This window comes from Phaseolus vulgaris, chromosome 2 (assembly GCF_000499845.2).
Source record: "Phaseolus vulgaris cultivar G19833 chromosome 2, P. vulgaris v2.0, whole genome shotgun sequence".
Classification (NCBI taxonomy): domain Eukaryota; kingdom Viridiplantae; phylum Streptophyta; class Magnoliopsida; order Fabales; family Fabaceae; genus Phaseolus; species Phaseolus vulgaris.
In genome coordinates this window covers 33,598,133-33,611,912 of record NC_023758.2, presented here as the reverse complement: position 1 = coordinate 33,611,912, position 13,780 = coordinate 33,598,133, and the positions used below count along the sequence as shown (strand labels likewise).

At 35.5% G+C, this 13,780-nt stretch overlaps 1 protein-coding gene across 1 annotated transcript; it reads right to left on the bottom strand.

Annotated features, from left to right (window-relative positions):
* Window positions 1-2,832: 2,832 nt before the first annotated feature.
* On the bottom strand, window positions 2,833-8,578 carry LOC137811585 (probable LRR receptor-like serine/threonine-protein kinase At1g67720). Its single transcript, XM_068613377.1, has 15 exons — window positions 7,898-8,578; window positions 7,240-7,777; window positions 6,509-7,020; window positions 6,292-6,421; window positions 5,995-6,066; window positions 5,849-5,917; window positions 5,668-5,739; window positions 5,477-5,545; window positions 5,143-5,309; window positions 4,813-5,066; window positions 4,444-4,570; window positions 4,289-4,354; window positions 3,799-3,985; window positions 3,585-3,717; window positions 2,833-3,400 (listed from the first exon to the last, which is right to left on the bottom strand). The coding sequence occupies exons 1-15, from the start codon at window positions 7,965-7,967 to the stop codon at window positions 3,059-3,061; spliced, it is 2,808 nt and encodes a 935-aa protein (XP_068469478.1). The 5' UTR covers window positions 7,968-8,578; the 3' UTR covers window positions 2,833-3,058.
* Window positions 8,579-13,780: the final 5,202 nt, after the last annotated feature.

Sequence of the window (13,780 nt, the reverse complement as noted above, 5' to 3'; positions counted from 1 at the left end):
TCTCTGGTTAGGAGGGATTGTGAAGCGGATTTCTCTCCAGGTTGCAGTAAGTTATGGAGTTGTAAAGCAGTACCTTCAACCTTATTTACTGCTTGGAGGGTGTTGGAGAACAAGATCGCTACTAGGGTCAATTTGGAAAGGCGTGGGGTGTTGGTTGAAAGTTCTATTTGTTGTTTGTGTGGGAAGGAGGAAAAATCTCACTGTCACCTGTTTTTTTAATGCAGTTTTGCCTGGAGGGTCTGGGATTTTTGTTTTAGGTGGTTGGGAGTGTCGTTCGTGTACCACAATGATCCTTGGACAAACTTTGCTCAATTCAGGATGAACTCGTGCTCGGATTCAATTAACGATGTGTGGAGTACAATTTGGGATGGGGTGGTGGGGGAAATCTGGCTTCACAGAAATTCTATTAATTTTAATAGAGGTGTGGCCGACGCGTCTGAAGTTTGTACCTTGATGCAAGTAAAGGTTTGGTCTTGAATTTCTGCAAAATCCTGATCTGCTCCGGTTCCTTTTTCCAACTGGTGTTTGGAACCTCATGAATGTATGTGACTGTTTGTTTGATGTATTTTGGGTTGTTAGTATGGGCAGTGTATGTGGTCCTTGCTCTGGTGGGTATTGGTAGATGTTGGACTTTGTATGTATAAGGGTTGATCCACCCCTGAAGTGGTTCGTATTTATATATTTTTGTTATTGCTGATCAAAACAAAAAATAAAAAAAATAGTACAGTACAAGGATAGAGATAGAGAGAATCATACAAGAAATTTATACTAGTTCACTCTTAACCAAGAGCTACATCCAGTTCCCAGTGAGGTTTCACTAAACACATAATCAAAGATTACACAAGAACTACACAAAAGAGCTTAGTTCCTTGAACCCTTCAAGAAAAAAAAAAAAACTCTCACAAACACAACAGAAAAACCAAAAATCCTATTCGGATCTTCCTAAAAATAGAATACAAGAAAGTATGAAACGAAAGCACCTTAATCTTTTACAAAATATTAAAGCAGAGAATTACAAATTTAGGAAAAGCTTCTTCACGTATCAGAAGGATCCAAGATGAAAAAATAATCTCCAAAAACTCAAAGACTCTTTTTGCAATCTGTTTTCTTAAGAAATTCGTTACCTTTAAAATGATCAGTAAACACCTTTATATAGGTTTTAATGATTGCCATTTTTTTCCAATTAACGAAAATAGTTGTGTTAGTTAAAATCAGACTGGTAAACATAACATAAATATATTAAAAACATTTAATTGATTTTCCGAAATATTTGACTGTTTTTATTTAACAAAAGAAATCAACTTAAACCACTCGGTTTATTTACTAAAATAATTAGTTGATTTCGTTAAATAGAAAAGACAAAAACATTTAATATTAAAGTCTTAAGGTCAAGTATAAAAATATTTGACTTTTATATCGTTTAAAAGATTTTAGTATTTTTACTCAGTTGATACGATAAATTAATCTGTTAAAATGCTTTACTAAAGTCACATGACTCCGGTTTAAATGGATTTAATTGATTAAAAACCTGAATAACTTGATTTTAAAACATAACAGGTTTTAGAAACGTTTTCTTGGATATGTTTTGAACCTTTATGCATAGTGATAAATATACAACAAAATCTACCTAAACAGACACACACATCCACAACTTTGTAGATTTCAAGGTTGAGCTTTGAGAACACCAAATACATCCACTTTAGTCAATAAAGAGTGATTTGTTCAAAGAATACTTGTTATGAGCCAAGAATGACTTGTTCAAAGAATACTTGTTGAGCTAAGAGGCGCTTGTTGAAAGAATATCATGGTTGAGTTAGGAGTTGCTTGTTGAAAGAATGTTTGAGTTGAGTTACGAGTAAAGAATACTTGTTTGTACTTCCAACAATAGTTTACCTAGTTGAACTTGTCTGGTTGGTCAAGTGCTAAACATAACACAATCCCTCATTCGAGTCTACATTCCAAACTACAAACACATCAAATCAACCATATCAAGAGACTTACAAACATTCTTTCACAATTGAACAATTCATAATATACACATCCCAACCTACTATAGAAAACAAGAGACACTCAGTTGTGTCTGCTTCAACTCATCTTACAAAATCACTTTTAACCAACACTTATATACATCTATTTACCCAACATATTTCAATAATCAAGTCGAAAGTTTGTTTGTTCCATTCCAAATTACTCCAAAAAAAATGAAAATTATATATTTAATTATAGTATCCAACCAGAAGTGTTCCAAAAACAATCACTGTTGTAACAAACATTGTCATCATTATGAAAGTAGTCACCATTACCTTGACAAAATTTTATCATAGTAATAAAATTGTTGTCAAAACATTCCAATATTTTTCTTTTTAACATTTCCTTCCAAATGAATAAAAATCCAATCTATTAAAAATAAATTACACAATTTCAGTTAAAAACATTCAGATAATTTATTCACACCAAATTAAATTAAACTTAACGAAAAATGTTTTAAATTATTCCTTAATCTTAGTTGTCATCACATCACTTTTTTATAGCATATTTGAGGATAAATAATTAAGATACTAATTTTGTATTATGTCATTATTTTAATAACATTTTATAAAGGGCATTACTATAAACCTTAACGTCTCAGTTAGGTTGGCAAACCAATGTTCACCAGTTATATGCCAATAACATTCTATATTTACTCATATTCTACTTTTAACTTATTTGATTTCATATTGTCAATTCATTATTTTTTTATCATAAACCTCACCAAAGACAAAATTAGGTTTATATGTACGATAATATATATACATAAAAGAAGATATAAATATTCGTCATTTTCAAGAAATGTGGAAAAAAGTTAGTTTTCCATGTTTTGTTTATGTTCTGGAAAATAGCATTCACAGTAAATCATATTGTGATGGTCATCATTAAGAAGATTACAATTTCATTGGTTGCAAAGCAAAAATGGGAATGCTGTGACTAGTTAGTGTCACACTGTTCCTGGTGTATAGTAGGGTTGGTTAAAAGAAGTAAATATACAAACAAAATGGAATGTAAGTAAGGTAGATATAATTTATCTTGCTGATGGGAGGCAACCATTTGACACGTCAGGGCTCTCAATTTCAAGAAAGCTTGTGAGTAAAGTTTTGCGTGAAGAGTGTGGCTTTGAACTGCTGCTACCTGAAAATGATGATGAAGATGGTGATTTTAGCTTATTTTCTGTTCCTTTTTCTATCTTTAGAGCATCTTGTATGGCCAAAATGATTTCTTGCATCTTTGGCCTTGAGGCACCATGGTGTTCCACACATTGCATGGCAATTTCTACCACCCTCCAAATGGACTCAGTTTTAGCATTCCCATTCAGAGAAGGGTCAATGATGCTCATTGCATCTCCTTTACGAGTTAAAGATCTAGCCTGCAAAAATTAAACTCAATGCTGATTTTTCATCCAAGTCTGCAACATCTTTGAGAAGCACAACTTTATAAGAGTTTAAAAATTCCATTTATAAAAAACTATGTTTCATGATATTTTTATTAATGAATATTAGTAACTTAAGGTCATGGTATGAGTAAGCCTAATCTTCAGATGACACACATACCCAATGAACAATGTTCATTTCAGCACCGTAATCTTCAGCTGACACAGGTTTTTTTCCAGATATCAGTTCCAGCAGAACAACTCCAAAACTGTATACGTCACTCTTTTCTGTCAATTGCTGACTTGCATAGTACCTGAAATTGTAGAGAATAAACACAAACTGAATTCAACACATTGTTGGGAAAACACAAACATGCATGAGACCCATTACTTACTCAGGATCCAAGTAGCCTACAGTTCCTCGTGCAATGCTTGATATATGGGTTAAATCTTCTTCAGCTAATCGAGAGAGTCCAAAGTCTGATACTTTTGCTTTCATATTTATGTCCAGGAGAATGTTCCCTGTCTTTATATCACGGTGAATGATGCTAGGATTGCATCCTGTGTGTAAGTATTCAAGACCTGTAGAATTCAAATTTCATACTCAACTCTTTTAACTTCGAAGAAAAATACTAGTATATATGTCAGGAACCACCTTAAAATGACATATGATGTGATAATCTAGTTGTATGTCATGTTTTCGCATGAAGGTGACATGACTAAATGTGTGTCCTATTATACTAGAGGATAGAAATCATTTTCTAAACTTCTAAAATTCTGAGCAAAATCAACAAAAAAAAATATTACAGTTACTGATAAGAACTAACAAGCATGTTAAACCATACTAAAATTACTTAAGGACCATGAAGGTAGTTGTTGAGCAACCTTTAGCTGCATCTTCTGCAATACGAAGACGAGCTAACCAGTCTAAGTTCTTCTTCTTGGAACTATCTGTCGTAAGATTTGAAAGATGTGTCATGACACAAAATTTACTATTAAGTAAATAAATGCATACGAGGTTGCGAGGTTAGTCAATAAACCATGAATGTGATCCCGTAAAGTGCCATTGTGCATATACTCGTACACCAGAATATGCTGACATTCTTCTTCACAATATCCTATCAAGGGAACCAAATTTCTGTGATGAATTCTGGACAAGAGGGCCACCTGCATTTGTGATTCTATAATCAAATAACTGCACATGTAACTATATAAGAAATGCATGTTTTATGAAGTAGGCATGAGGTGTTTAAGTTTTTATTTTTGGAGAATGTCATACTAGTGAAATTCATGGGATATAATATTTTTTGGTTGGTATAAACTTCTTATGGTAAAAAATATTCACAACAGAACTTGTAGTTAATCAGAATTCAAATTTGAAAATTTTGAGGGACAAATTTGAACTCTACCTCGGTAACAAATTGCTGGTTCCCATGGCAGGACGATTCACTCATGCTCTTAACTGCAATTTCTTTTCCATCTCTCATTTTCCCATAGTAAACAGATCCAAAGCTTCCTTTTCCAATTTTCTTTGAAAAATTTTCAGTAGCTTCTTGCAACTCTGACAGTGTAATATGGCAAGTAGTATTTTCATCCATTAAACTTCCACCCCGAAGAAATGAGTATCCAGTTAAAGGTTTACTATTAGTCCGTCCAGAAATGCCTGTTGTAATGCTTTGTTAGAAGTTTTATTGCAGTCAAGTTATACAAAATAGTTAGATTTAAATTGGATGGCTAACCTTTTTCCTCACGTTTCTTTTGAGATGCCTTTCTCCGTGTATTGAGCAATAGCACCAAACTTACCAAGAATAATATTAAAAGGATCACTAGTACTCCAATTGAAATTCCCACTACCATCTTAAAATGCTTCTTGTTCCCTCTGTATAGTCCAGGATTACCTTCAAAGCTGGAACAGAAAGTAAATAAGCTATTATCTTGGTACAAGACTAGCTGAAAAGATCCTTGTTCTATTATGTTCATACTGATTTTTTTGTCAAGTCAAATCAGTGAGTATTTAAAGCAACTGCAGTTACATTATGTTAAAAAATTTGTGCTGTTGCTGAGCATACTTACTCGAAAATAATTTTTTCAGACACTAATCCAGCTGGTATTTCCCCACTAAATGAGTTGTTCTGTATGAACCTGTCACAAACATATGAGGGTAGCACATAGAAGTTAAGTTGAAGTTGGACAAGCGAGGCTAACTAGGAAAAGTATGCTCTAAACTTTGAAATGAGAAAGATTTGGGAATAAGTGCTACATACAGTGCTTGTAAGCTTGGCAAACTACCAAGGTAAGACGATAGTCGACCAGACAACTTGTTGTTCTCTAAATGCCTGCATGTCATCAATTGAAAAAGGAAAATAAGAAAATAGAGGACACAGAAAGAATGCTTTTGGGTTTATGAAAATTAGTAAGTTTGTCATCACTATGAACTGAACTTACACAATCTTTAGATTGATAAGTTTACTCATGTCAGGTAATGGTCCAGTAAGAAGGTTGCCATCTAACCACCTAAGCAAAACACACAAGAGAAATCTCATTAAAGAAAAAACTAGAAGCATTTCTATTTTGAAGATCGATGTACTTACAACTCTGTCAATGCTTCCATGTTGCTAAGCTCAGGTGGGATTTCACCTTTCACATTTCTTCTCGACATAATTCTAATACAAACAATTGCGATTAGTAAAAAGTTGTTTTCAACTTCCAGTAAGTGTCTAGCATAGCAAAAAATACAACACTATTTCCCATTCTGTTTTTCCAACTTTTTTTATGGAATCCAAATTTCATAAGTATTCAAAAACATGTGTCGGGTATTAATGTTTCAGAGAACAGTAATTCACTTGCTATGAAACAAAATTGCCCACATAAATAATTTGAGATGTTACATTTTTGTAATTCTTGGCGGTGTGGTGGTACTACAATTCACCCATTCCCAAGGAGTTGGAACACAAGGATCACCTTCATTTGTCTTGGAACTTTCAGACGACAATAACCGAAATGCATTTACAACGGTTGCTGCAAAGTGAAAGTATGGTTAGAAATCAGTTTATCTGGCTCAGGATCAGCCAATTAATTTCGCAAAAACTACCACTCAAAACTTACAGTCTTGTTTGTCTGTCTTTGCAGCAATCTCTACATATTTGCTTATTTCCAGAGCATTCAGAAGAGGTCCTCGAGTGGAATCTGGGGTCATAACAAAGGAGAATGATAAAACAAATTCTAGAGTAACATTCATGTAACTTGGTTCATATAAAGTGTAGCTCCCATTGGCATTCTCAGCAATGTTGACCACTGCATTGCTATAGTCAGCTATATAAGGTTGCTTTAATTTGAATTTTCGACTCTCATTCTTGTTCAAATCTTCAATCTCTGCAAAATATGCATAAGCCCGAGCATTGGCAGGGAAGTCTTCCAGGTTCAATCTGTAGCTGAGTACTCCTTTTCTGCCAACAACTGCAGTTTGCATTACTTTAACAGGTGGGTATTCTCTTGTCTCTACATCTATGTTCTTTGTAGTGGCAATCCTTTCCGTGCCTGGGGCTACCCCAACAAGATAATTTTGCCTTCTAATGAGATCAGAATCCCAAATTCTATCATATGGATCATCCGGGTACCTGAGGAATACTTTTGTTTAAAACGATTGAACCAAACTCATGTCATCACATTAGTGAATTTTCTTCCCACCATGCTGCACTTTTTCCTTAAAAAGGCAACACGGTTGTATACTTATACTGATGCTTATTCTGAGGTAAAATTTTGGAAAGTCTTCTTTCAGTTATCTGCCAAAAAGCAAAATCAAACTAAAGGAAATAAAAATGAGGCAGTTTTCATACCTGACAGCATCTTCAGTTGGAGCACCAAAATTTATTCTGGCAGCAACTTCTAAGAAGAAATTGTCTTCAAAATCCGTGGCATACATTGAAAGATTTAAGGGTCGCAACTCAAGAGTGGAAATGAAAGGAGAACCAGTAGTAGCACAGCACATACAGACATCAATAGAATTTGAGGGAGCCCTGATTATCATTTCCTTAACATATATTCTTGAGGCATCATATATTGACACAGTAGCCCACTTGGTTGCATCCAAGTAGAGCTGAAACTGAGGGTACGTGTCTCCACTCTCCAAGCTTCCATACTGAAACGTTGCTCTCACCAAGTATCTTCTTCTCTCCTCTGTCCTCAGTGTGTAACAGTACTTCTTGGTGTCTATGGGAAAGTCTCTCCTCTTTTGATATTGCACCATGCTTCCATTTGGACTTTCCACTTTCACTGAAATGCCAAGTTCCATGATCCCAGAGTCTGAGATCCATGCCAACCCCGTGCTGTTATCAGTGTAATTACTTGATCCCCCACAATCAATGCTCACAAACTCTGCATGTGAAGAAGTTAGATTCTGTGTTCTATATCATTACATGACATGATGATTGAAAAAGGAGGTTTCAGGAACCATGGTTCCTTCAACTGAAACTGAATCACAAAGATGCATCTCACCTTCAGGTTGGGAAATAGCCAATGATGTCAGCAGAGGAGTTAAAACAAGAAGGAGAGAAGGTAAACCCATCGATGTGAGGAAGAGAAAATAATAATTTTGCTACAAGAATTTTAAGTGGTTGATTAATTTAACTGTTTGTTTGAGTTGAGTCAGTTCAGCATCTCAACTTGAACCAGCTTTCTCCCACTAATCAACTTTAACTTTATCGATTGATGACTTTGTTGAATGTTGATTATTCATTCACGTTCATCTCTTTATCTGAACGTATGTTTGGAATCTTGTTTTTCCAACAAAAGATTTTTGGTTCACCTTTTCTTTTTCTTTTGCTTTTTTTCTAAAAAGGAGTGACACGAAAGGCACAGGCACAACCTACGAAAGCCACCCATGTACTTGTTTTTTATTATAAGAAACTCCTAAAAACATATAACAATTTGTCTTGGGGCTACAAAACAACACCAAGACATAAGATGTTGTTGTACCTTTGATCCTTCCATGCGCCACCCTAATGATCCACACATTTGGCCACTTTTCATTTTTAGCATTATGTTGCACACAATTTGTGTTTTCAGACCACACCCATTTTAGTTTATGATGCATACAAGAAAATGTTAACCAAATTATGAGGTAATATGTTATGAATCGAAAAGGGCTTAAACCAAGCTAAAAAAGTGGCCAAAGGCAAATGATTGAAAAGGAGGAAGTGATTATAATGTAGATTTGAGGGCCATCAATTATGTACTTCAATTGGTGCTTTTTGCATACCCAAAAATCTGTATGGATTTTTTTACAAGAATGGTTTTGAATAAAATATTATTTTAATCAGTCTCACAATATGAATTGAGTAAATCTACTCTTACATAAATAGCTTATTCAATTGGAGAAAAATGCAGAAAGAAAAATACTACTATGATCTTTATTGTAAGTTTCATATTAGAAATGAAGCATGAAGTGGACATGAAGACAGACTAAGTCTAGAAGAGTGTGGTGTGGTCCTTCTCATATACCTCAGCATCTATTCAGTGGTCCAAGCCACAGATTTCACATTCACATGTTCTACTGAAACTTTATTTTTCCATTGACACTTTCTTCTGTTCTATATTATTTATCTCTCTCACTCCTCGGATTGCAACTTCCCCCAAGACCCAAAATTGGAAAAAATTACAACTTGAAAGCTGTGATATCTACGAGGTGAGATTAGAAACAATGCTCAAAAATGGAGTAAAAAAAGTGTTATAGTTTCAAGAAGTAAACAAAATATTTAGTATGTGCACTAAAGTTCTCGTACCCCTCAAAGGGTAATGTATTAGAGTATTATGTTAAAAATTCAAATGATTTTTAAGAAAGTTTGAGTATTTCTGCTTTTTTATGTTTATCTTTATTTTCTTCAATATTAAGAATGTAATTATAGGAACTTCAGTGAATATGTCTTTTTCCTTCATTCGGTTTTTAAGTTCACAAAAGAAAATTATAGGAAGTTGTGTGTTCTAGCAAAAGCGCTTATTGACAAAATATACTCTTACCATTACTCATTTATAGTATAAGATATATAATAAAATATATTTGAGGAAGCTTTTACTACAGTTACTAAAGGTAAACAAGTTTTAAACATTTTTCAAAATGCTTATGGTTTCACGTGAAAATTGAATATAATAATTGAAATTTAATAAAACAAACCTCTATTGTTGATCTTTCTTCATTCTTCATCTTCTTACTCAATGTTATTCTCAAATGCACAACGGTAACCTTGTTATGGTATCGGAGCTTTATTGTGCCTTTTGTGTTAAGAAGTGGGCTTTAAGCGTAACTCAACCCCATAAAACCGGCTCAATGAGGTGAGGTTTGCATCCACTTATATCTACAATGAAATGTCCTTATCTCTAGTCGATGTGGGATCTTCAACACACCCCTCACGCCGAGGCTACCAACTCGTGCGTGAAGATATATGTTATGGGTGGTCCGATAGCGGGTGGTCCGATAGCGGGTGGCCTGATAAACCCAACAAATACTCGCTAGGATAGACTCGAAATGACTCTGATACCATATAAGAAAATGATAAAAAAATGGTAAGAAGAAGAGATGTTTCTTATTCTTTTATGTGCATGGTTACATCACTTTATGTATAGGAAATATATAGGGAGTTTCTCTCTCTAAATTACAATCTAATTAGGTAGGGATCCTAATCATGAGATTCTATCATTATTAAATTAATTGCATATAATTGGGTAAAATATCGTACAATATTGCATACAATAATTGCATATAATTTGATAATTATTATTTCCTTAATACTCCCCTCAAGTTGGTAGGTGAAGATCATGAACCCCAACTTTTGTTGTAGCGTCAAAAACCGTTCTTTGCTCAGTGCCTTCATAAAAATATTTGTGAGTTGATATACATATGAAGGACTGATTATCCAGCTTGTAATTTTTCTCGCACAATGTGGCAGTCTATGTCAATGTGTTTTGCGCGTTCATGAAATACTGGGTTTGTTGCTATATGTAATGCCACTTGATTGTCACAGAAAAGTTGAGTTGGCAAGTTACATGACACATTTAAATCCTGCAACAGTATCATCGCGCGGTATTCTGCTTCCGCTGATGATCTTGATATGTTTGTCTATTTTTTTGACTTCCATGAGATAATAGAAGAACTAAGAAAAAGCAATACCCAGATACTGATCTCCGAGTTGTCTGATAACCTCCCAGTCTGAGTCGCAATAAGCTGTCAATGTTAGATTGTTTTCGGATGGCAATAGCAATCTTTGCCCGATTGATCCTTTGATGTACTTTAGGAATCGAATTGCGGCATCCCAATGAGGTTTCCGTGGATCCTGTATATATTGACTTAGGGTCCGAACCGAAAATGCTATGTCAGGTCGAGTAACGTGAGGTATATCAGTCCTCCCACGAGTCGCCTGTATTTGACTGAATCCTTTAATAACTCTCCATCGTCTGGTGTCAGTTTTAGGTATTGTTCCATTGGAAATTTGACTGGACGAATCTCATATCCTACAAAATATCAAGCGCATATTTTCTTTGGGACATGTAAATACGAGCTTTGGAAGGGGGAAATTCAATCCCTAGAAAATATTTTAGGTCTCCAAGATCTTTAATGCAAAATTGTTGTAATAAACAATATTTAACACGCTTAATTTCTGTCAAATCATTTTCTGTCAAAAGAATATCATCCACATAAATCAAAAGGGCAGTAAATGATGAGTTATTTTGTCTTGTGAATAGAGAGTAATCTGTCTTGGACTGTTGAAATGCTACAAATTTAATCACATGAGAAAATGTTGAAAACCATGTCCGACATGCTTGTTTGAGACCATAAAGGGATTTGTTGAGTCGACATACAATGTTCTCCCCTGTCAATGATGCCCGGTGGCAAGTCCATATAAATAATTTCATGCAATGTGTCATGTAAGAAGGCATTTTGCACATCTAGTTGGTGAGTAAACCAATTTCTGGTTGCTGCAATGATGAGGAGACACCTCAAAGTTGTTAATTTTGTTGTTGGTGAAAAAGTTTCAGAATAGTCGACACCCTCAATATGAGTGTACCCCTTTGCGACAAGGCGCGCCTTATATCTGTCAACGCTACCATTTGCGTTGTACTTTATTTTATAGACTCATTTGCATCCGATGAGTTTCTGCCCAGCGGGTAACGGTGTCAAGGTCCTCGTTTGATTTAGCTGGAAGGCGAAAAACTCTTCGTCCATTGTTTTTTGCCAATTTGGATCAAGGATAGCTTGAGCATAAGTGTGAGGTTCTTTGGTGGTTGTGATGTTAGCAAGATATGCACTATGTGTAGAAGAAAATCGTGAATTAGAAAGAAAATGATGCATAGGATACCTGGTTCCATTCGGTCGGTCTTGGGCAGTGGTCGAATGATTGGCTTGGGATCCCGTTACATGGTCTTGAAGCTAGGAAGGTGGGGTTGATGTGCGACTGGATCGTCGAACAGGAAGGTCGGTTGGAGAAGGTTTGGTAATGGGTGCTAGACTTCTTAGCATGGGAGAAGAAGGTTGGTCTATTGGAGGTTCAGGTGTATTATGACGAGTAGGAGAAGAAGGTTGGTTTGATGGAGGTTCAGGTGCATTATGACGAGTAGGAGAAGAGGGTTGGTTTGATGGAGGTTCAAATGTATTGTGACAAGTAGGAGAAGAAGGTTGGTTTGATGGAGGTTCAGGTGCATTGTGATAAGTAAGAGAAGAAGGTTGATCGAGTGAATGTTGGACAGGAGTGGGTAAGTCAATGTCAATAGTGGGCAAAATACCTTGTAATGGAGGTGAGGATTGTGTCTGTGACTGTTGGCAGAATGGGAAAACACTTTCATGGAAGATGACATCCCGACTTGTAAAAAAAGTGCATGCATCTATATCAAATAATTTGTATGCTATTTTACTGTGAGGATAACCAATGAAGATGCATTTTCGAGTGCACGGATCAAATTTTTGCTTAGGTGAAACAACAGTTGTGTAATAGAGGCAACCAAAAGTTTTTAGGTGAGAAAGTGAAGGTGGTTGATTACATAGTAGCTCAAAAGGTGATTTATTTTTTAGTAAAGGTAATGACAAGTGATTAATGATATATGTGGCGGTTAAAACACATTCTCCCCCAAAATTCTAATGGTAAATTGGACTGAAATAGGAGGGCTCGTGCTGTGTTTAAAATGTGTCTATATTTGCGTTCTACTACTCCATTTTGTTGAGGAGTGTAGACGCAAGTGCGTTGATATTCAATACTTTTTTGATAAAAAAATCATACATTGAAATAAATTCCAGTCCGTTGTCAATGCGGATGGTTCTAGTAGATGCCTGAAATTGATTTTGTGCAAATGTAATGAATGACTCTAAGAGATGATGAGTTTCAGATTTGTGATTCATAAGAAATAGTCAAGTACATATAGTATAGTCATCGACTATAGTGAGAAAAAAACGTTTTCTCCAAAAATGAGTTGGGGTTTTATGAGGACCCCAAATGTCACAATGCAATAAATTAAATGGAGAATGAGATTTTATTGTGCTTAAAGGAAAGGGTAGCCTTGTCTGTTTAGCTTTGGGACAAATACTACCATTATTATGAATGGGAATGAGATTTTTACTGATAGGGATAGGTAGTAAGGAAGATACAAGTTGTAGACACGCCGGAGAAGGATTTCTGAGATGCTTGTGCCATAAATAAGGGTCGGTCGATATTTGAGATGCGGGAGCTTGGTTTGGAAGAGGAGACATGTAGTACAAGCCTGCGTGTTGTTTACCCGAGCCAATCATCCTCCCCGTGGCCAAGTCCTGCAAAACGCAACCATGTGGAGTAAAAACGACAAAACAATTTAGTGAACTGATTATCTTACTAACGGATGTGAGATTTAAATTAAAAGAAGGAACACAAAGAACATATTTGAGAGTGATTTTGTCATTGAATTTAATTGTGCTCGTAGATGAGATGGGCACAGTTGAGCCTGTGGGCAGATTAACATTTTGAATAAATGATGATGAAGTGTGTGTGAAAAATTGTGAATCAGATTCAATGTGAACCGTTGCTCCGCTATCCAAAATCCATGGTTTTGTAAAAGCATAAATAGAAGAGAAGTTATGGGCAAGCAGACCTGCAGAGCTAACAAACGTGTCACTTTTACCATTATTGTTGAGCGAGTAAATAGCCTTTGCCAATTGCTGAATTTGCTCGGCACTGAAGCCTTGTACGGGGTTTGTATCAGACATGCCTTCTTTGCTATACATGATTTTTTTTTATTTAGGGGATAAAAATGGAGAAGTTGTCATGACACCAAGATCGGTGCTCTGATACCATGTTAAGAAGTGGGTTTTAAGCCTAACTCAACCCCATAAAACCGGCTCAATGAGGTGATGTTGGAGATTCC